The sequence below is a fragment of the Salmo salar genome, chromosome ssa26 (genome assembly GCF_905237065.1).
Source record: "Salmo salar chromosome ssa26, Ssal_v3.1, whole genome shotgun sequence".
Lineage (NCBI taxonomy): Eukaryota > Metazoa > Chordata > Actinopteri > Salmoniformes > Salmonidae > Salmo > Salmo salar.
This window is the reverse complement of record NC_059467.1, coordinates 18,340,884-18,361,802: the sequence shown is the minus strand read 5'-3', so window position 1 is coordinate 18,361,802 and position 20,919 is coordinate 18,340,884. Positions and strand designations below refer to the sequence as shown.

Genomic DNA, 20,919 nt, shown 5'->3' with positions numbered 1-20,919 from the left:
TGGTAGGTTTTGTTCAAATCAAACTGGGTGCTATCAGAAAGTGATTGACTTTATTGGGTAAATCCGTTTTAATTCATTCACAATTATTTATTAAGTAGTGTAATATACTACTGAGATGGTATTCGAAAAATTGGTACTTCTAACATGTCCAAGCAGGAATGTATGATTCCAAACATTGTCATATGCAACCTAATCCAGTGATTGTCATGAATTTGGAGTTGACACTTGGGCTATTTGTTGTTATTTTACAATCAAAATAGGGCTCCAGAATTTTCTGATTATTTAGTTCAATAGAGATGAATTTGCCTTTAATCTTTGTGTACTAATATTAAATAAGGGTATAAGGTATAGCGCTTGTCAGCCCCCTGCAATGATTACCAGGCCTCGTGCTGTTTGATAATCTGCCCCCTGAGTTTAAATCAAAGCGGAATTCATAGTGTACACGAGCAGAATGTCATCTGATCATGACACATTCTTCGAAGTCACCAACGGCAAAACACAGTTTTAATCTTCCTCTGCTTGTTTTGTTTTTACAAAACTGTGTACATATATAATACAAAAAATTCCTCCTTGGGGCCTGACTTCCTCTAATGAAGGAATTTGACCAGACTTGACCAGTAAACGTTTGTTTCATTTCTCTTGTCTCCCCCCAAATCCCTGTTGTAATGTGGAATGTGGCACGTACTTCCGGGAAGGATGCTGGAGTTATTCAGACTGTGTATACTGTTGGTGCGGAGTAGGCAGTAGGATGGGACAGTGACTAAGGTTAGCATATGTATGCGCTAGTGCAGTGGTTCCCAAACTTTTTATAGTCCCGCACCCCTTCAAACATTCAACCTCCAGCTGCGTACCCCCTCTAGCACCAGGGTCAGCGCACTCTTAAATTGAATTTTTGTTATTATTGTAAGCCTGCCACACACGCACCATACAATATATTTACTAAACGTACGAATGAGTGTGAGTTTGTAATAACCCGGCTCGTGGGAAGTGACAAATGGCTCTTATAGGACCAGGGCACAAATAATAATACAATCATTTGGCTCTTTATTTAACCATCTTACATATAAAACCTTATTTGTTCATCGTAAATTGTGAATAACTCACCACAGGTTAATGAGAACGGTGTGCTTGAAAGGATGCACATACTGTAACTCTGCGATGTTCTATTGGACAGAGTCTGTCTTAAATCATTTTCCACACACAGTCTGTGCCTGTATTTAGTTTTCATGCTAGTGAGGGCAGAGAATCCTCTCTCACATAGGTACGTGGTTGCAAAGGGCATCAGTGTCTTAACAGCGTGATTTGCCAAGGCAGGATACTCTGAGAGCAGCCCAATCCAGAAATGTGGCAGTGGCTTCTGATTTAAATAAAATTTTCACAGAACCTCTTGTTGCAATTTTGATGAGGCTCTCTTGTTCAGATATCGGTAAGTGGACTGGAGGCAGGGCATGAAAGGGATAACAAATCCAGTTTATGTCATCCATTTTAGAAAAGTGTGTAATTGCGCACCAAACTCACTCAGGTGCTTCACTATATCACATTTGACATGGTCCGTAGTTTGAGTTCATTTGCACACAAAAAATCATACAATGATGGAAAGACCTGTGTGTTGTCCTTGTTAATGCAGAAAGACGAGCTCCAACTTCTTAATCATAGCCTCAATTTTGTCTCGCACATTGAATATAGTTGCGGAGAGTCCCTGTAATCCTAGATTCAGATCATTCACCCAGATAGGCCAATCGTGTGAGAAACTCATCATCATGGAAGCGGTCAAACAAGTGAAAAATATGGTCAGTGAAGAAAACTTTAAGCTCGTCTCTCAATTTAAAAAAAATCATGTCAATACTTTGCCCCTTGATAACCAGCGTGCTTCTGTATATTGTAAAAGTGTTACATGGTCGCTGCCCATATCATTGCATAGTGCAGAAAATACACGAGAGTTCAGGGGCCTTGCTTTAACAAAGTTAACCATTTTCACTGTAGTGTCCAAAACGTCTTTCAAGCTGTCAGGCATTCCCTTGGCAGTGGTGTCGTGAGCAACTGCTTGCACGCGTGTTACCACTCCACTACGTCTTCCTGTCATGGTTTTTGCACCATCAGTACAGATACCAACATGAGCAGCAGCTACGTTTGGCTACATACGGACCGTTAGTGGAATTCCCGTGAGAGAGTAATGGTTAATGTGATTGGATGTTAATTATTTGACTAGGCTACCTGTATTTGACATTGTGTTGTTATTTCGCTGAACACTAGATGCTTTAATTTTATTTTTGCCAGTGAAATGAGGCTACTCAGGCGAGGGGAAAAAAACCTCACCCAAATGTTTAGCCCCGTTGTAAAATATAAATGGACTGTTTGAAAATGTGAAATGTATTTTTTACAAATATTTTATAAAGAAATGTGAATCTCGTACCCCAGTTTGGGAATACCTGCGCTAGTGGATTGATCTTGACTGGGGGGTATTGGGGGAACAGGCATCTCTGGGTTTTATTGTTTCAGGGTGTCAGGGTCTGAAACAGCATGCTTAGACTATCTGGGTCAGACTAGGAAGCTTGCCACATGTTGCAGTATTGCGGTCTCCTCCTGGCCAGTCCAGAGACCCAGGGATAGGTGCTGGGCTGGCTGGTTACGTCACCAGGCTGAGTGACCAATGCTGACATGTCGCATGGCACGTCGTTCCTGTGATGTTTTGTAAAACTAAATACAACATTGCATTCCAGATACAGGATGTCTTCCAAGTTGGGGATAATAGAATCATGTGTTTGTCAGGAAGATGTTCATGAGTAATGAATGCTTTGGCTGCCAGCGAAACAAAAATCCCCAGGAAACGGCACTGGCAGTGGGCTGGAGTGCATGGCAGACTTGTCCATGATGAAAACCACAGTGAGCTCATCAGGAAATGTGAATACTCAGGATATATGGAGCTAATATGTTGTAGTCTGAAGACTTCCATATTCTGGGAGCACATAGTTATGTTACACAGTTTACACAGTTTAGCAGAACAAACCCCTCTGTTGGAGTAATTGGAAGCACTCTTGTGTGCACACACCAAAAAACACTCATTTCCTTTTTTTCCATAAAACGTAAATATACTCAAGGGATTCATTCCAGCTCCACTGAATCAAAACAAGCCATTGAGCAGTAAGACCGTCCATGGTCCTCCGTCCGGCCTGGGCTTGGAGCTGGAACTGGAAAATACGTGGATAGGAGCCAGGATGGGAGCCAGCCGTAGATTTTGGCACAGGAGCTCAGCTCAGAAGCCACACAGCCTCCTGTGACCTTCCCCTTCCTCACTGCCCAGCTCCATGGTGGCTCTCCCCTGCCAGCCACCGCCTCGGTTTACGTGGAGCAGTGGGAATGTGCTGACTGCAAGACCAAAATGCCGGCGGACATACCTGAGATTCCTCGCAGTGCTAAGAGATGTCCTAATTTGTCTGGAATGTCTGTTCTCTTGACATGACCCACCTGTAAATCACGGTGTCTTGTCCTACACCTTCTGTCTGCCTCCACTCAGTATGAGAGGATCACGGGCGAAACCACGACACCCAGACATTTTGCTCAAACCATTCCCCTTGTCACAAGAGCTTCTTCGCAGATACCATAGTTAGGTAAAGTTCACCAGTGGCACTGCAGAAGAGACCTATGTTTCACATTTTCCAGCCCAGTTTCGGAGCTCCCTGTTGTCATAGCAGAAGCAGTCCACACTGACCCAGTGATTGAGGGCAGGGCAGGAGAAATTCTGCTGGATTGATCCTGAGGATAGACCAAGGCCAATCAATGACTACTGCTTTAGCATGAGGTGCTAACCCCAGCTCTTGTGCCTAACCAGCTAACAGTGCTATATGATAGACAGCTAAACTCAGCAAAAAAAAGAATCGTTCCTTTTTCAGAACCATGTCTTTCAAAGATAATTCGTAAAAATCCAAATAACTTCACAGATCTTCATTGTAAAGGGTTTAAACAATGTTTCCCATGCTTGTTCATTGACATTTAACCAATTAATGAACATGCACCTGTGGAACAGTAGTTAAGACACTAACGGCTTACAGACGGTAGGCAATCAATGTCACAGTTATGGAAACTTAGGACACTAGAGGCCTTTCTACTGACTCTGATAAACACCAAAAGAAAGATGCCAGGGTCCCTGCTCATCTGCGTGAACGTGCCTTAGGCATGCTGCAAGGAGGCATGAGGACTGCAGATGTGGCCAGGGCAATAAATTGCAATGTCCGGACTGTGACATGCCTAAGACAGCACTACAGGGAGACAGGACGGACAGCTGATCGTCCTCGCAGTGGAAGACCACGTGTAACAACACCTGCACAGGATCGGTACATCACACCTGTGAGACAGGTACAGGATGGCAACAACAACTTCCCGAGTTACACTAGGAACGCACAATCCCTCCATCAGTGCTCAGACTGTTCGCAATAGGCTGAGAGAGGCTGGACTGAGGGCCTGTAGGCCTGTTGTAAGGCAGGTCCTCACCAGACATCACCGGCAACAACGTCGCCTATGGACACAAACCCACCATCGCTGGACCAGACAGGACTGGCAAAAAGTGCTCTTCATTGATGAGTTGCGGTTTTGTCTCACCAGGGGTGATGGTCCGATTCGCGTTTATTGTTGAAGGATTGAGCGTTACACCAAGGTATGTACTCTGGAGCGGGGTCGATTTGGAGCTGGAGGGTCCGTCATGGTCTGGGGCGGTGTGTCACAGCATCATCGGACTGAGCTTGTTGTCATTGCAGGCAATCTCAACGCTGTGCATTACAGGGAAGACATCCTCCTCCCTCATGTGGTACCCTTCCTGCAGGCTCATCCTGACATGACCCTCCAGCATGACAATGCCACCAGCCATACTGCTCGTTCTGTGTGTAATTTCCTGCAAGACAGGAATGTCAGTGTTCTGCCATGGCCAACGAAGAGCCCGGATCTCAGTCCCATTGAGCACGTCTGGGACCTGTTGGATTGGAGGGTGAGGGCTTGGGCCATTCCCCCCCAGAAATGTCTGGGAACTAGCAGGTGCCTTGGTGGAAGAGTGGGGTAACATCTCACAGCAAGAACTGGCAAATCTGGTGCAGTCCGTGATGAGGAGATGCACTGCAGTACGTAATGCAGCTGGTGGCCACACCAGATACTGACTGTTACTTTTGTTACTATTTTGACCCCCCCCCCTTTGTTCAGGGACACATTCAATTTCTGTTAGTCACATGTCTGTGGATCTTGTTCAGTTTGTCACAGTTGTTGAATCTTGTTATGTTCATACAAATATTTACATGTTAAGTTTGCTGAAAATAAATGCAGTTGACAGTGAGAGGATGTTTCTTTTTTTGCTGAGTTTATAAATGCTGTATTGTTGACTTATCTCAATTGCTGTGTTTAAGAGCACTATGTCATAACAGTCATGTATTGCCATTAAAATGAAGTATGAAACGGCACCAGTCCTTGACCCTGTCTGTGAGGTCATGTCTTTCTCCAATGCCAGGTCATTGACCTCCCACAGCCCTCATCCTGTGTGGCGGGCAGAGTGCAGTACCGTAGACCCAGAGCCCTGGAGAGGCAGTCAGCTGGAAAACTAAAGGCCAGTGTCCCCTGTGTAATGCACTGCCATTGTGTTAGAGTGTGAAAAGTGCCACTGGAAAAACACACCATCAGGGATATAGCACACACTCACTTGTCTTCCTGGTCTGGGGTGGTATCACAACAGTAGAACGTGCTACTGGTCCTCGTGAGGGGTGTATAACTCTGTGAGCCAATCATATGAAGTTTGGGGGGGGGGCTCATTGTTTTTTCAGGTGAAAAACAAAAGCGGAGGTATAAAAAGAAGAAAGGCCACGGTTGGAGGATGACTTAGTGACAGCGATAGGGAGAAAGGAGTGGGCCTGGGCCCGGCAGGAAGCACCTGTCCCAGGGCCATTATCACAGGGCTCCCAGGCAGGGGCTCCACAGGCTGACGCATAAGCACATTGTGTTTCTCTACGGCCCAGGACAAAGCTGTTTACCCTCTGCTGTCCGCTCATCAAACACACTGTACTCTTCAAATGGTCCTACCTGTTGTTGTTTTTGTGTTTTCTTTGCTTCACACAACTGCGTAGAATACTGTAAACAGCACTGCACACACTAACTATATAATGATGAGTGAATTCTTCAATTGCAGTAAAGCTCTTGAAAGTTAACTATACGTGTTACACAACTGTGCTTGTCACGAATGTGTAACTCCGTGTGTTAATCAATGTGTTACAAACCAATGAATGGGGCGCATCTCACAGGCTGTGCATTAAGCACAGGTCTGAGAGCAGGGTACAGCACTCCACCTGCAGGCCAGCGCCATCCACGGGGGGTGTGTGTGTGGGAGAGTTTGTGAGGATGCAGCACAACAATAGAGACAGAGTAACATTAGGTTTGGATTAAGATGGAAAAGCCAGGCTCTGCTTATATCCCGCCATCAGCGGTCTCGGGAAAATCCATGGAGTTTTCTTGGACTGTGGAGGGGGATTTCAGCACTGAAGAGCATCCATCCCTGCTTTTAAGACCGAGTCTTCTCTGAACTTACACTCTATCCGCTTGTCACATGTTGGAATGGCATGTAGTCCTACCCTTTTTCCCAGGAAACACGTGTTTGAAAGATCTTACTAAGGCAACCTTAGTTAACTAGGTTTATTAACCTAGTTTTCCTAAAACGAAACTGTAATAAAGTCCGTATCTGGTCACTAACATTTACCTTATTGTTTGGGACACCCTTGAGTGTAGTGAATCGCATGTGAGTGCTCAAGGCGGGGTTTGAGAGGTTGCAGTGATTGGAGCAGAATTAAGCTGAAATTAAACTGACAGTAGATTGGTTGAAGAGAAGGAATGCCTAATCCTTTTTCTATCTGTGTTTTAATGCATCTCGGATTGAAATAAGTTGCATGTGGTGAACCAGCCGTATGTTTTTAATTTATTGTGTTTTTAAATAAATCCAAAGTATTCACCCCCAAGTGAAGAAACCTTCCCAGGAGTCTTTGGATGTGAGGAACTCGGCAGGGCTGTCGGTATTTTCATGTTATGCTAGCACAACAAATGACATTTTGCCCCCATTTCCCCCACCCCCCCCACTTCTAGAAATGATCGCCATATGAGATATGGACCCTGAAATTCTTCACGTCGAACACGTTGCAATTTCGACTTCCTAGCCTATTACTCTCTTCCCCATCTTCCTGGCCTAAGCTATCTGTTGAATTATTGCGGTCCTTTATGACCAGCTAAAAATATCCATCTCTAAAATGAACCATATGTTCCGGGTTGCATAACAGATCACAGGGAACCACAGAGCTGTGGGGACCGAGGGAAATAAGGATGGATGTGAGATGCCAGTTGTGGGCAGTCGCTTGCAGTGTGATGGAGCTCTCCAGTCAGACCAGTTGGCCTACAGTACATCACAGGGCTACCTGCGCTCTACTTTCCACTTTGCACTCTGGTACCTGTGGTTTGAAGCTGGCTAGTTTTGTTTTGTTGTTTGTGTCGCGCTGACCCTGAAGATGTTCTCAGGAAGTGTTGTGTGTGTGCCTCCTGTTTGCTGGTCTTCATCCTGGCCTCCTATGAATATAGCCTCCATCTCGGCTCAGCTCAAGACTTCCTACCATGTGGCTGCTCTGTGTGGCCCCGGCTGCTGGGGAAACTCAAATAGCCCTGGCTCGTGTTTGGCGTTCAGCTCTGTCCCCTGTCCTGTCCATCCTCCAGAGTTGATAAAGCAGCGGAGCTCTGGGCCGGCCAGGTCGCAGCCCGGTAATGACCCGTTCACCTCCGGCCAACCCCCCTATCACCTCAGACACCACTTTCCTGCAAGTCATTGTCTTGTCTTCCTGAGAAACAGGCCCTCGAAGTGAAGCGGGAGGAGATAGAGGAGGATAAGATGGAACTCGGAGATAGAGAGGGATGGAGCAAAAGAGAGGGGAGCGTTCACAACACTACACATCTGTTGCCGTGTTTTTGTCCTGACCACAACGCCTTGGCAATCACTTTGCTTTCAGACTGTGTCAGCACTTCACTGGCATCGGTCGAATGCACTTTGTTTTGGAAACATGTTTTATGCTCATGCAGCATGCGGTATTACTGTTGTACTTCATTACACATACCTTGTTGCCTTACAAATACCTACCTAGTCACCCACTCTTGTTGGATAATAGATCTTAATGTGTTTGGTCAACAAAGTGTCCTCAAAGGCTTTAATTCAGACAGTTGGATCTCGATACTCATTGCTCTTGTGTAGTATTCTCATTCATCAGAACCGGCCAGGTAAACTTGGTTTAAACCTACGGCGTTGGAGAGATTCCACCCTGGGAATGCTCTTCATTCCTGTCGGCGGAGTTGGGAAAGTGTTTTCCCATCAACTTGTCCTTTTTCCAGTTCCAGACTTCCTTCTCTTTCACCCAGTTCAGTCTTGTGTCACATTTGTTAATGCTCAGAAGGGAGGAGACATCTACATTTTATTACCATACAGAGGAACTCAAGAATACTTTGTTTGTTTGGCTATGTCAACTTAGGAAATCAAACTTTGAAACCAGTATTTATTTCTCTGAATTTGAGGTGTGGATATGTACCATTTCATACTATGTCGTAAGCCTATATTAACTCCATTCCCCATTTTTCAACTGTAGCAACACAAGTAAAGGTTGCATCAGATTTCTTTCTAGAGGTGTCTCCTTGTAAAGACTGCCCAGTGTGTGTGTGTCCCTGACTGACGGTCTTGAGTTTCAGCCCCAGCGCCCTCAGCATAGCTGTTTGCTTGTCCCCTGTGCAGTTATTACAGCGGCATACAGTACATTTTCACAGTATTAGAATACAGCTCTGACCACAAACTAGGCTTCAATTCGGTGAGACTGTTCCCCATGCTTTTCTGTGCCGATTCTTAGCAGGTCAAGCTGCAGATCTAGTGTCGCAATCTGAAAGGGTGGAGGGTGGACTAGGGGGGAGCCATGCCACACAGAGCCACATGATGCGGAGGGCTCAATCGGTGGCAGGGCAACAATGTGCAAAAGGACAAAGATTCCAGAGTTGATTAGCCAATGAGTTCCATTGTCACTTGACCGTGGTCTAATTTGAGACCAGGGACTGTCCTCGCCATGACTCAGCGTGTGTGTGTGTGTGCGTGCGTGTCCGTACACCATGCATATAAATATATGCTACGTGGGTGTACGCGTGTAGTCGTGTACGTTTACCCCATGCGTATGTGTTTTATTCTTGCACTGTATGTTTCTAGACAAGCCATGCACCTGTTGCACTGCAGTGAACATATTTTGCTTGATCTCTCCAAGCAGTCTGCTGGTACTCTGTGTGTCAGTCACAGATGGTGGCAGGAAAGGGGCTCCCTGGAGCTGCTACCTGGAGTGGTGCCTAGAATCACTGCGCTGCTCCCTCAGTGTGTGTGTCTGTCTGGCAGATAGGCCGTCACACTGCAAGAGAGCCTACACACGTTCAGGGCATGCTTGGATGCACTTCTTCTTACTATAGAATGATTGACAGTAGAGTAAGTTTTCAGCTCCTTTTCCTGTGTCAGTTAGACAGCTACTGGTCATTGGACTTATTTTTTTCCCTCTTTTATGCAAGTCATCCTCCTCCCTGTCCTCTGGTTAATATAATAATATACAGTGCCATTAAGCAGGTGCTTTTATCCAAAGCGACTTAGTCATGCGTGCATACGTTTTACCTATTGGTGGTCCTGGGAATCGAACCCACTACCCTCAGTCCTCATCTACTCTGCTTTTTGTTCCATTTTCCCTCTCTCCACCCATATGACTGGTGCTGATATTAGTGTATCAGATGTTGTGACTAAAGGCCCTGCCTGTCAACTCTTACTCAGTCTATTTTTCCATATTCAGACTCCCTAGTAAGTCTAGCTACTTGAGTCTAAGCTAATATTTACAGAGAGAAAATCCTTCAAAACATGATTGCCTTCCAGTCAGTCACTGGCATGTGAAAACGGATAGGATATCTCTATTGGTGTTAGGTAGTAGACTGTCTGGCTGTTATTCAGCCCACTAAAGGCACTGGGCACGTGGAGGGGAAGGAGAAACCCAGTCCAGAGCCTCTCCTCAGACCTCCGGGATAGTGTGAGCATAACAGCTTTGCAGAAGATGGCCATTGGTATCATTTAAGCAAAACAAGACCCCTTCTTCCTCCTACACACTCACACCTCTGCTTCCATCCCCCATTTTATCGTATCTCCGCTTATCTCCCAAGGTATGCGGTCCGAATGCTGTTTATCTCCTTTCCGACAGTGATTAATGACATATACTTAGAATATTTTTGGATGTGTTCACAGTTATCTGCAATTGTCCTTAGGTCCTGTCTGGGCCCTGGCCCAGTATGTATGACACTCCCCCACAATGCAGCTTTTCCAGATTTCCTGCTGTCTATTGTGTCTGTCTGGAGGATGGTGGCATCCTGGTTCGAGCCCCTGGGCTAGTCAAGCACAGCTCCATCTTTCTTTTCCTATCTTGCTCTCTCTTCCTCTCTCTCTCATCCTATCTTACGCCACCCACCCACCCACCTTCTCTTTTCATTTTATTTTCTCTCTCCATCTATCCATCCTCTCTTCCCCCCCTTCTCCTCTCCCTCCGTCAGTCCAATGTTCTCCCAGTGAAACGCCTGAGGAGCAGTCTAAATACTGTCCCACAGCCAGGCCAGCTCAGCCTCCAGCACAAACACACAAGATTTACTCACTCTGGCTGCCTGCCTCTCACATGCTGCTCTCGACACTCCATCATCCTCATCATTTCTCTGTTTTTCTCCTAGGCCTGTATGGTTTCTATCCTCACACATCTCTTTCTTTTCTATCCATCTGCACTCCTCTTCTTTCAATCTTCCCATATTTCTATCTCTCTCCCCCCTCGCCGTCCCTTGCATCACTTCTCCCTTCTCTTGCTCACCAGTACTTCATGTTCCCTTTAGTTTGCATTTATTTTGTGTTGTTTCTAACGTTTACAAATCAAGTTGAGGTGGTTCAGTAGTAGAGTAAAGATTAAAACAACATATGTATAACAGAGGGAAATGGGATTTCATGGGATTTCCTGCTTGAACAACCAGAGTTGGCCTAAATATCCACTATTACATTCTTCATGTTAATCCCAGTGTTATCCAATACAATCCTACTTTTGTCATGTTCATCTTATCCTAAACGTTTTAATTCTTATCCAACTGAGCACATAGCAGCCTACTGTTTCACAGTGAAAGTCAGGACTTTTGGTTTCAGTACCTTTCCTCATACTTTGTGCCTAGAACCAGACTGCAATCAAACCCCTCTGACGAGCAGTGAGGAACGTGAACCAGTGCCATTTCCCTCTCTGTGAGGAACGTGAACCAGTGCCATTTCCCTCTGTGAGGAACGTGAACCAGTGCCATTTCCCTCTCTGTGAAGAACGTGAACCAGTGCCATTTCCCTCTCTGTGATGAACGTGAACCAGTGCCATTTCCCTCTGTGAGGAACGTGAACCAGTGCCATTTCCCTCTCTGTGAGGAACGTGAACCAGTGCCATTTCCCTCTCTGTGAGGAACGTGAACCAGTGCCATTTCCCTCTGTGAGGAACGTGAACCAGTGCCATTTCCCTCTCTGTGAAGAACGTGAACCAGTGCCATTTCCCTCTCTGTGATGAACGTGAACCAGTGCCATTTCCCTCTCTGTGATGAACGTGAACCAGTGCCATTTCCCTCTGTGAGGAACGTGAACCAGTGCCATTTCCCTCTCTGTGAGGAACGTGAACCAGTGCCATTTCCCTCTCTGTGAGGAACGTGAACCAGTGCCATTTCCCTCTCTGTGAGGAACGTGAACCAGTGCCATTTCCCTCTCTGTGAGGAACGTGAACCAGTGCCATTTCCCTCTCTGTGAGGAATGTGAACCAGTGCCATTTCCCTCTCTGTGGTGAGAGGATTCAGCAGTAGTACTAATACACTGAAACAGGACATCCTGTGCCTCCTCGCCACAATGGCGTCAATGGCCCCCTAACTAACGTAATACCTTCCCATTCATACTGAAGGGTTACCAGCAGAGGATCTCCTGGGGACACGGGGGCTAGAAAAGGGGCTCCGCTCTCAACACAACAACACTGGCTTCCAGTAACCACTCTGGAAAAGCCACATGGTGCCCTGTACTCTGCCTGTGCCCATTTTCATCTGCACCCTGAGGGCAGACTGTTCCAGTACAGGTGCTCATGTATAATGGTGTGTTATACTTTGTGTTTTTTCCAGTTCTGCCAGCCAGGAGGATGGAGGCTGTCCCGAGAGAGGAAAGCTCCCACCTTCTTCACGGTGGTGTTGACGGACATCGACTCAGACAGACACTACTGCTCCTGCCTCACCTTCTACGAGGCAGAGGTCAACCTGCAGGTGAGGTGGCCTGTTGTACTCCTCAACCCAACCCCCCTTCATGCATATCTTATCCACTTACAAGGGCATTATGCAAAATATTATATTAAATCTAATGTATATCTGTTACAGCTTACCCAGAATTGCCTTATTCAAAGCAATCAGTTATACGTATGTTTTGACATTTGGTGGATTTTCATGCCTTTAAACACTTACACACTTGCTGAATAGGACTACGTCCTGCAAGTCCTGGGTTTAGGATCTCGGTCATAAGGGCAAAATAAGTGAACCACGGTATAGTAGAGAGTGCCTACTGCCTCGGCTGGCAGCATGATGAGTCTCTCGATAAGCAGCATGGGGTTATGTCCGTTCATTTCTTTATCATTTCAAGCTTCTCTCTCTGGATGAATACTTGATTCCCAGCATCCAGCGGGGGCTGTTTGTTAATTCTTGGGAATTTTTTGAGGGGGTTTGATTTTCCTTTTGTTTTCATTGTTGTAATTGTTTTGTTTTTGACATGTTTTCTTGCATGGCACATTTTTGTACTATTAGGAATTTGTGTCACGGCATGATGTGTTCCAGAACCCACTAAAGTGGGAAAATAACAGCACTCTGGATGAATTGAGATGAAGTGAACAACACTTCACATACTGAAGGGTTTTGGTGTGATGGGAGAAAAAATGTATCCAATGAGCTGACATCTCATCCCCTCTAGCACTGCCTCTTGGATGCACCCATCCTCATATGAATTCAATTCTATCTTTTATGTTTTTTCTTCCACACAAGTTCACAAACCCCTGAAATAAACTAATGTAATGACCTCAATCCTCTCAAGGTTTGCCCTGATACATTACACAGAATGCCTGGCTGGATGTCTAATTGTGTTTAAGAATATGACTCCTTACAATGGCCTGACATCACCCTCCAGACACAAGAGTAGGACGTGTCCCCTGCCTCATATTAAACACATGACAACCATGTCCGTTAGTCATATTCATTCAAGTCAGTGACCTTTAGTTCATTGAAATCTGACATTCCTTGAAAGGCCCCATTTCAATCAGGTGGAATTCTTCTAACCATTAGTCATGTTAATTCAAGGAGTCTTATGAAAAAGTTAATTGAAATCTGATCATATCCTCTTAGGTAAATTCCGGTGGAATTCTAACCTTTATTAACTGCGTGGTCATGATGACATGTCACATTCTGATGTGATGATTCTGTTTACATGAATGCTCGGACTCAACATCCTAGCATGTTGATGAGTGTAACATTAGTTTACTGTGTACTGTATGAATCAGACCAATTTACACAAACATCCCTTGTTGTGCCTGGATGTGGATTTTCCATGTGGAGTTCAAACAAAGCCTTGGCATGAGACAAGGTATAAACCACGACATCCTTCATTAAATAAGCGTGATAACGGCTAGGTTAGCTACGACTGGGTCTCTCTAGCCTTGCCTGGTCTATGCCTGGGCTGGAAGGTTACATAACCGGCCCTGCAGTAGTCTGAATAATTCCCTTGTCAGGCGCTGTTTGGTGATGTCCTGCAGCTGTCCACTCTGCCCCCCCCGAACTTTCTGGCCAACTGGACCCTCTTCTCGTGACCAGACTTTAATCCTCCCTTATTTGTTTTCTGTCGTCCTCACACGCCGGCCGGTCTACTGAGGGAGAAGAGGCGACGGCCACACGTAACGATCAGTGCAGTGTCATCGCAGACATTAATACAGGCTCGTTAGAGGTCTTGATTACAGGGCTAACTGTGGCCGGTCACCTCACTGCCTCTTCATCATGGCCCACCTCTCTGTTTTGGTTTGAGTTCTTTCCAGGAACTGTTCCCAGACCCCTTTGTGCACTTGGTAATGGCTCAGATAAGGATAAGAGTTTGGATCACACACTGGACAGATGTGAGGCTGGTTTCTCACTGTGTAGGTGACTGTTGCTCTTTCTTATGGTTTAGGGACCAGCTTGATACAGTATACCATCCACTGCAAAGGTTTGCACCAGAGCCAGGACTTATGTTCTCAATATTCACATTTACACTATTAACAAGGTTAGCAAGATGCTAAAGTAGTTTGAGTTAGTGTTATACCACAGTACCAAAACGTCATGGTACTTATTATGCCAACATTTTAGAATACCGTACTACCGTTTCATATGATAAAATATGACAAAAATGATAAAATGTTTATGAAGTCAGTTTTGTTTAGACATTCAGTTGATTTTAAGCAAACCTAGTCTCTTGTATGCACAGGTCCAAGAATTTCCACTTCACGTTCATGCGCACATCACCTGTGTAGTCAGCCAGCCACCACTCACCTGCTTCTCTCCTCTCCGTCCGCTCTTCCTGCTCATCTACTCCTCCAACAGTTTTTTTTACATGTAATTTAGCTGTGATGGCGAGGGGGCATGCAGACCCTGATCAGTCTGCTGCTGTTACATTTCTACATTTGATACATTGGAGCAGCGCGCAGTGCGAGCAAAGTTAATACATTGTATATAATTTCGTCCCTGGTATAACCAAGTCCACAGGCCAGTCTGATAGGCTTTGAAAGTTCACGGTCACGCAGCAGGAGCAGAGAATAAAAACAGCTTCGCAACAGTCGTGTTTGCAGCATTACAGTAAAGAAAACGGCTATTACCGGACCTACCTTTTTTTCCTTCCTGCGCGATTTTGCGTGCATTTTATATAATTTCACAAACCATATCGCGGGCCGTTTTAAACTAATCCCAGGCCGCTAATTATTGTTTTGATAACAATGTTGTTCAGTCATATTACCTAGCTAGCTAACAACCAGGTAACTTGACAGTAGGTTAATTAAGGCACATTTGATTGGCCCAGGAAGAATGGGATGTGCTTCAAAAGTAGGATTCATAATCTCTCTTTCTGGTGCTCCTTACATTCTGTTTTGGTGCCTAACGTTTTTAAAGTTGGGAGCAGTGTTTGTGGGAGCGAGAGAGAGTGGTGTGTGTTTTGAGGTAGACAGAGAGAGAGAGCAGTGTGTAAGTGTTTGTGGGAGAGAGAGCGAGTGGTGTGCGTGTGTGTCTTCTTTAACTGCGGAATAAAGGTTTCATGCAGTGTTTCCCCCTTACTGCCACAATGACATGCAGATCATTATGCATGTATGTTCCATTTTCCCCATTCCTCCAGCCAAATCACAGGTAGACCTTTGCAAATATGACCAAATTAGCCATTCAATAACTGTTTTATTGAGGAGAAGTGTGAATATCAGTGACAGCCTTTTGTGTAGCACCTGCACATAACAGGCGTACAGGATGCTAGTCCAATCAGAATTCTCTCTGGTATTGTGATACTTGGCCTGGTATCTTATCGTTAATAAAATGTTGGTATCTTGACAGCACTAGTTTGAGGTGCATCATGTGTTTTGTCAAATACACCTAACTTGGATAGTATATTGGGCCTAGTCTGCAAAGCATTTTACTGAGAAGGGCACATGGTTTTTGTAGACCCTTGTAAGCCAGCATACAGCAGTTTTTTGTATGTTTACGTGGGCATTATCATAAGCCTTACCCTGTAACGTTTAAACCAGCGTGGCTTTTTTTCTATGTGATTGGATTCGAGAGGCAGAAATGTATTTTCGCCGATAATTGAACCAAATCTTCAGAATGCTGTTGAAATGTGTTTCCCATCTGACGTGATATTTAGATCCTGTGTCCCCTGCTCGGAGCATGCCAGAGCTCTTGTGGCATGTTTTCATTGTCTGAAGGAATATATGCGATTCTGATAAAGGGTTTAGCCAGGAACGAGCCCTGTGAGGCTGCTATCTCTGTAAACTGATAGGACTGACGGCTCCTGGTATGGGACAATTGGAACCAGATTGAGACGAGACCACTGAGACTTGACCTCTGTGTCCCAGTGGAGCACTTTGGGAAGGAGTGGGGAGGTATCTTTGTTGAAATCATTCACCGCTAACAGCATATGGGCTAAGTCATTAACGTGGTCACTCAATTGCTATTTATGGTACATTACGCCATGTCCTTCGAACCCAAGTGTCTGCATCGTATTTTGGTTCGGTTTTGAATAGTTGACATCCTACAGGTAGGCCTACACTAGGTTTATCTCCAGGGTGCTTACTGGATCAGAGGTGTCAGAGGTCACGTACCTTTTGTTTTAATTATCTTTTGGTTCTCTATTATTATGGAAAAAACTTTTTTTTTCTTAATTCAGGCTTCAGGGGGTTTATTATAGCTATTTCTATACTGATTACATCTTGTGACTCCGTCATGTAGGAAATGTAATTTCTGAACTACAACCCCAGCCAAATTGAATTGAACATGTTTCAAACCACCAGCTCTGGGTTTGTAGCCATAGTTAAGAATAACATCTCCAAACCACAAAATATTATTCCTTGACAAGTAAAGGAACCGAAGTAATGACATTGTAGTCTTTAAAATAAATACCATGTTTTGTGAAGAAACAACTGAACAGATGAGAAGGCAGTATGGGTAAATTCCAGACTGGAAGTGGCCTATTCATACTGTGTTATTAGTGTTTTCACAACTATTTTAGTAAACCGAGTAATGTGACTTGATAGATAGTTGACTTGATTTCATATACATCTCACTGCTGATTTACAGTCAGTATGTGACTCTGGAAGGGAAATGACACTCCTCTTCTCTTAAGCTCCTGGGTTTCGTTCAAACGGTCTCCATGACAATAAATGTTTTATGCTCTATTTTTTGGGTTAGTAATCTTTTATGAACCCCTTGGTGATTTAAAGAAAATCCTCTTTGCTCTTTCAATCAACTGCGATGAGTATCTGTTTTAATGGGTACTACAGATTGGAGAGGATCTTTTTAAAATTCAATATCCCATTGCAGAGGAAACACAGGATTTAGAGTTTTTTACAGATAGTACTGCGTCTGTCTGCCTGAGGGGACTTTTCCATACTGTGTTCTTTTGACTGATAAGTAATGTAGCATTATCACTTTGAATAGTACTCGTTCTGTGTGCACTGTACTCTGTGCCTGCGTCAATCAGAATTCTCGAGGAGGGGGTGGCACATGCACGTTTCCAAAAATAGGCTACAGTATGTGATGTACTGTAGAATGTACACGCTGTGGTTTGACCTGGAAGTAGATAACACTAGAGCTACCCTCAGCGGGTAAGCAGAAAAGCTTCTGTTTTTTTCCATCCCCGTTCAGGCGTTTCTTTTACGCCTGCTGTGTGCGGTTACCCTGCACAGGGTCTTAACTCGCCCCCATATCACTGTTGAACTCTCCCGTTTGAATAACTTCTTCTGTTTTGCTGTTTCAGGGAACAAAGACCACCGATGCAGATGAGGATGAGGAAGAGGATGGCTTGATCCAGCCCGCTCAAGTCTTCGCACCAAAAAGTCTCATTCTGGTCTCCAGGCTGGATTATCCTGAAATATTCCGGGTAACATGATAACATCTGATTAATTCCTGACCAAAATAGGTTCCTTTCAAAATGTCAGATGACCATGCATAGTGGTCATTTCAGTTTTTGCGGGTTTATTTGCCATCTATAGTTACCTGGCCAGGAACATTCTTGGTCCGGTTCATGACTGTTCACTTTACTTATCTCTGCCTAATTAGCATTGGCATGATCAACGGTAGCGCAGCAATTAGTGCATTGACTATCAATTGTCTCATGATGGTAATAGAATGCATCATGTTGAATCCTGTGTGTGTAGAATGAACATATTGGCTTTATTGAGTGAATTCTGCATGTACTCAAGGCCAGGATATCCAGCCAATCCCTCACTTAAGAACAGAGTGGGGCTTAGCGGATCTCTCCTGTCCCTAGGCACTCCACTGGACCACTACGGTATTCAACTTTGGCATTCAAATGTCTCCGACACGCATATTGATTTAGCATTTATTTTTAGCTTTGCTAATGGAATTTGCCATTAAACCACACATCTCAGCTGTACATTCGGAATATTACATAAAATACTATAAAGCTGATGGTATTCGATGACGAATTCCCACAGTGTCTTTTAATTGTCCATTTAGGCGCGAAACTGTGAATGTATCGTGTGATACATCTGAATGTGAGTGTGTTGATTGACCTGGTTGTGTGTCTGTCTCCTCCTGACCTCCCCAGGGCTGCTTGGGCCTGATCTACACGGTGTACGTCGACAGCCTGCCGTTCCCCCTGGAGGGGCTGGTTTCCAACCTCTTCACGTGCATGGTCCCTGTGGCTGGTGGCTCCCAGGTAAGCAGGCATTACTAAAGCAAACAATTCCTCAAATACCTCTATCTTAGAGGGCCTGTCTAACCCCCTCTCAACCCCTCTGGCCTGCTCTCCACAGAGGCATGAATCCACCCCAGACTAGGGGTCAGTCTGGGTTAATGTTGCTGCTAGACCCACACAAGGTGCTGGTTACCCACTGACGGTCTAATGCTTATTATAGTTTCAGTCTCCTACAAGTAGAGTGGGAGTGAGGGAAGGAAGTCATGTTTTGGCCCATGTGAGTGTCCAGACAAATGATTTGCGTTTGCTTTCCATTCAATCATGCATTCCCCGTCTAGATGGTTGCTGTACCACCATGCGCAGAAATGTCCTCATAATACTGTTTTAGTTTTCTAGCTGGTCTTCTGATTACTTTACTTAGTGAAGCTAGGGTACAAAAAAACAGAGTAGGGGTCCTGTTTTTATATTTTCACTTCTCACTAGGTTATTGAAAACCACATCTGAAGCTGTCCTATAACAAAAACCCTACGCTGGTCCGTTCCCTTAAAGTCTAGACAATGGTGATCAATGTGGCTTTAAAAAACTGGATAATATTTCAACTGTGTTTGTAAAGGGGAAGGAATGTGGCCCATGATTAAGTTCACATCCTGAACCTTAGGGTAATTTAGTGTTTTTGATGTAATTTACCAACACATGTCAGTGTTCCTCCTCAAACTATCGCCACTCCCCGCAGAGCCAAGGGCTTTCGGCTGTAGTGACACAGCATGAGTTAGAAACCTCAGGAGTGGAACAAACTCATCCTTCAACAGACTGTCAAACATGAAGGAATGTCATGAATCAGGGAACGAGTTGTTCTCTAGCTGGTTCAAACTCAGTTGAAAGGCTATGATCCCAATTAATACCTTTATTGACCATGGTTCAATCCACTAGGATCTTCGTCAGGTCAAAAGCCAAACTCCGTTGAACCACCGTCTGTACCCCTATCATGTTTAGCTGAATTAGACGTGCTGATTGTGTTCACGCGAACACACTGTTTCCACTGTACGCTTACTTCTCTTCCCTCAGCCACACTGGATACAGCGACGGACGCTGCGTCCCTATTGGATTGCAGAGGCGTTGTGCCGTGCCAGTGAAATTTAGGTTAACATGCGATTGAGGTTTCTCCCATTGCTGCCGGACTGATTCAAAAGGCTAATTCAGTCATGCAGCTGCGATGTCCATCGGGTTCAACAACACGTGTTTTATTCATTTTCTGGGAGATCGTCAAAAAAACACTCACACAGTGGATCCCTTAACTGCCATTGTACTGTCATTTCTCCCTTGCCTATATGACCTTTGGCCTTGTACTGAAGTACAGTCTTGTTCAGTTTCCTAATGATATATACAGTACCATGAAAACATGTTTTGATGTGTGTTAGCAAAAAATGTCCCTCTACTGAAACAGTCTTGTCTAGTTCTATGATAGATCCATCCAATGGTTTTTCATATAACCTATGACTTTTCACTTTTGTGTTTTTTGTGATTTTCTCACAGAAACTGTTTTCCCTGGGAGTGGGCGACCGACAGCTAATCCAAACCCCCCTGAATGACAACCTGCCTGTTACATGCAAGAGTGTGGCCCTGCTCTTCCAGCAGCTTGGTATGTCACTGGGCTTCTGCTTCCTCATTACTGCACTACAGTACAACCAGTCAATCCCAAACTTCATGAACTTGACTCCACTTTATGACACCATCATGTTCCCTCCGTTATATACAGTCTGGTCTGTATCGGGTCTACTTAGTTGCAGTACAGTAGCTCTAGGCTGCTCTGCCTGTTGGTCACGTACAGTCACAGTATACACAACTCACATTTTAACTTAGCATGTTAACAGGAAACACAAGCTATCGCGGGGGACTCAAATAACCTGACAGCTGAATACGAACTGTGGTACCAGATATTAGGAATATCCCTCTTAATCATATTGTTTGCATAGTTTTTTTTCCTGTTGATTTTAGTCAGTAGCTTAGTTGTATGACAGGTTATCCGGTCTTGATCCTTGACGGTATTAAACTTTTTTAGGTTCAACTCCAACATTAAGAGGTTTAGAGTTACAACACGAATGAATAAATCATCTGTCCAAATCACAATTTTAAACTCTCAAATTGAGCAGCCACTAAGCAGTTGGATTAATGCTGTACAAATGAACATGTACAGTGCATTCGGAAAGTATTCACACCCCTTGACTTTTTCCACATTTTGTTGTGTTAGAGCTTAAATTTAAAATTGGTCAAATTTCGATTTTTTGGTCACTGGCCTACACACAATACCCCATAATATCAAAGTGGATTTTTTATTTTTTGTTTACAAATTATTTAAAAAATGAAAAGCTGAAATGTCTTGAGTCAATAAGTATTCAACC

General features: G+C 44.5%; 1 protein-coding gene across 4 annotated transcripts in view; it reads left to right on the top strand.

Annotated features, from left to right (window-relative positions):
* The window catches only part of LOC106587205 (myotubularin-related protein 13), a 154,619-nt gene that overhangs the window by 60,616 nt on the left and 73,084 nt on the right, over positions 1-20,919 (top strand). For all 4 annotated transcript variants that reach the window (XM_014175341.2, XM_014175348.2, XM_014175346.2 and 1 more), the window contains exons 3-6: positions 12,226-12,363; positions 17,618-17,740; positions 18,431-18,541; positions 20,054-20,159. In XM_014175341.2, coding sequence (XP_014030816.2) covers positions 12,226-12,363; positions 17,618-17,740; positions 18,431-18,541; positions 20,054-20,159 — 478 coding nt within the window. The remainder of the gene's footprint in view (positions 1-12,225; positions 12,364-17,617; positions 17,741-18,430; positions 18,542-20,053; positions 20,160-20,919) is intronic.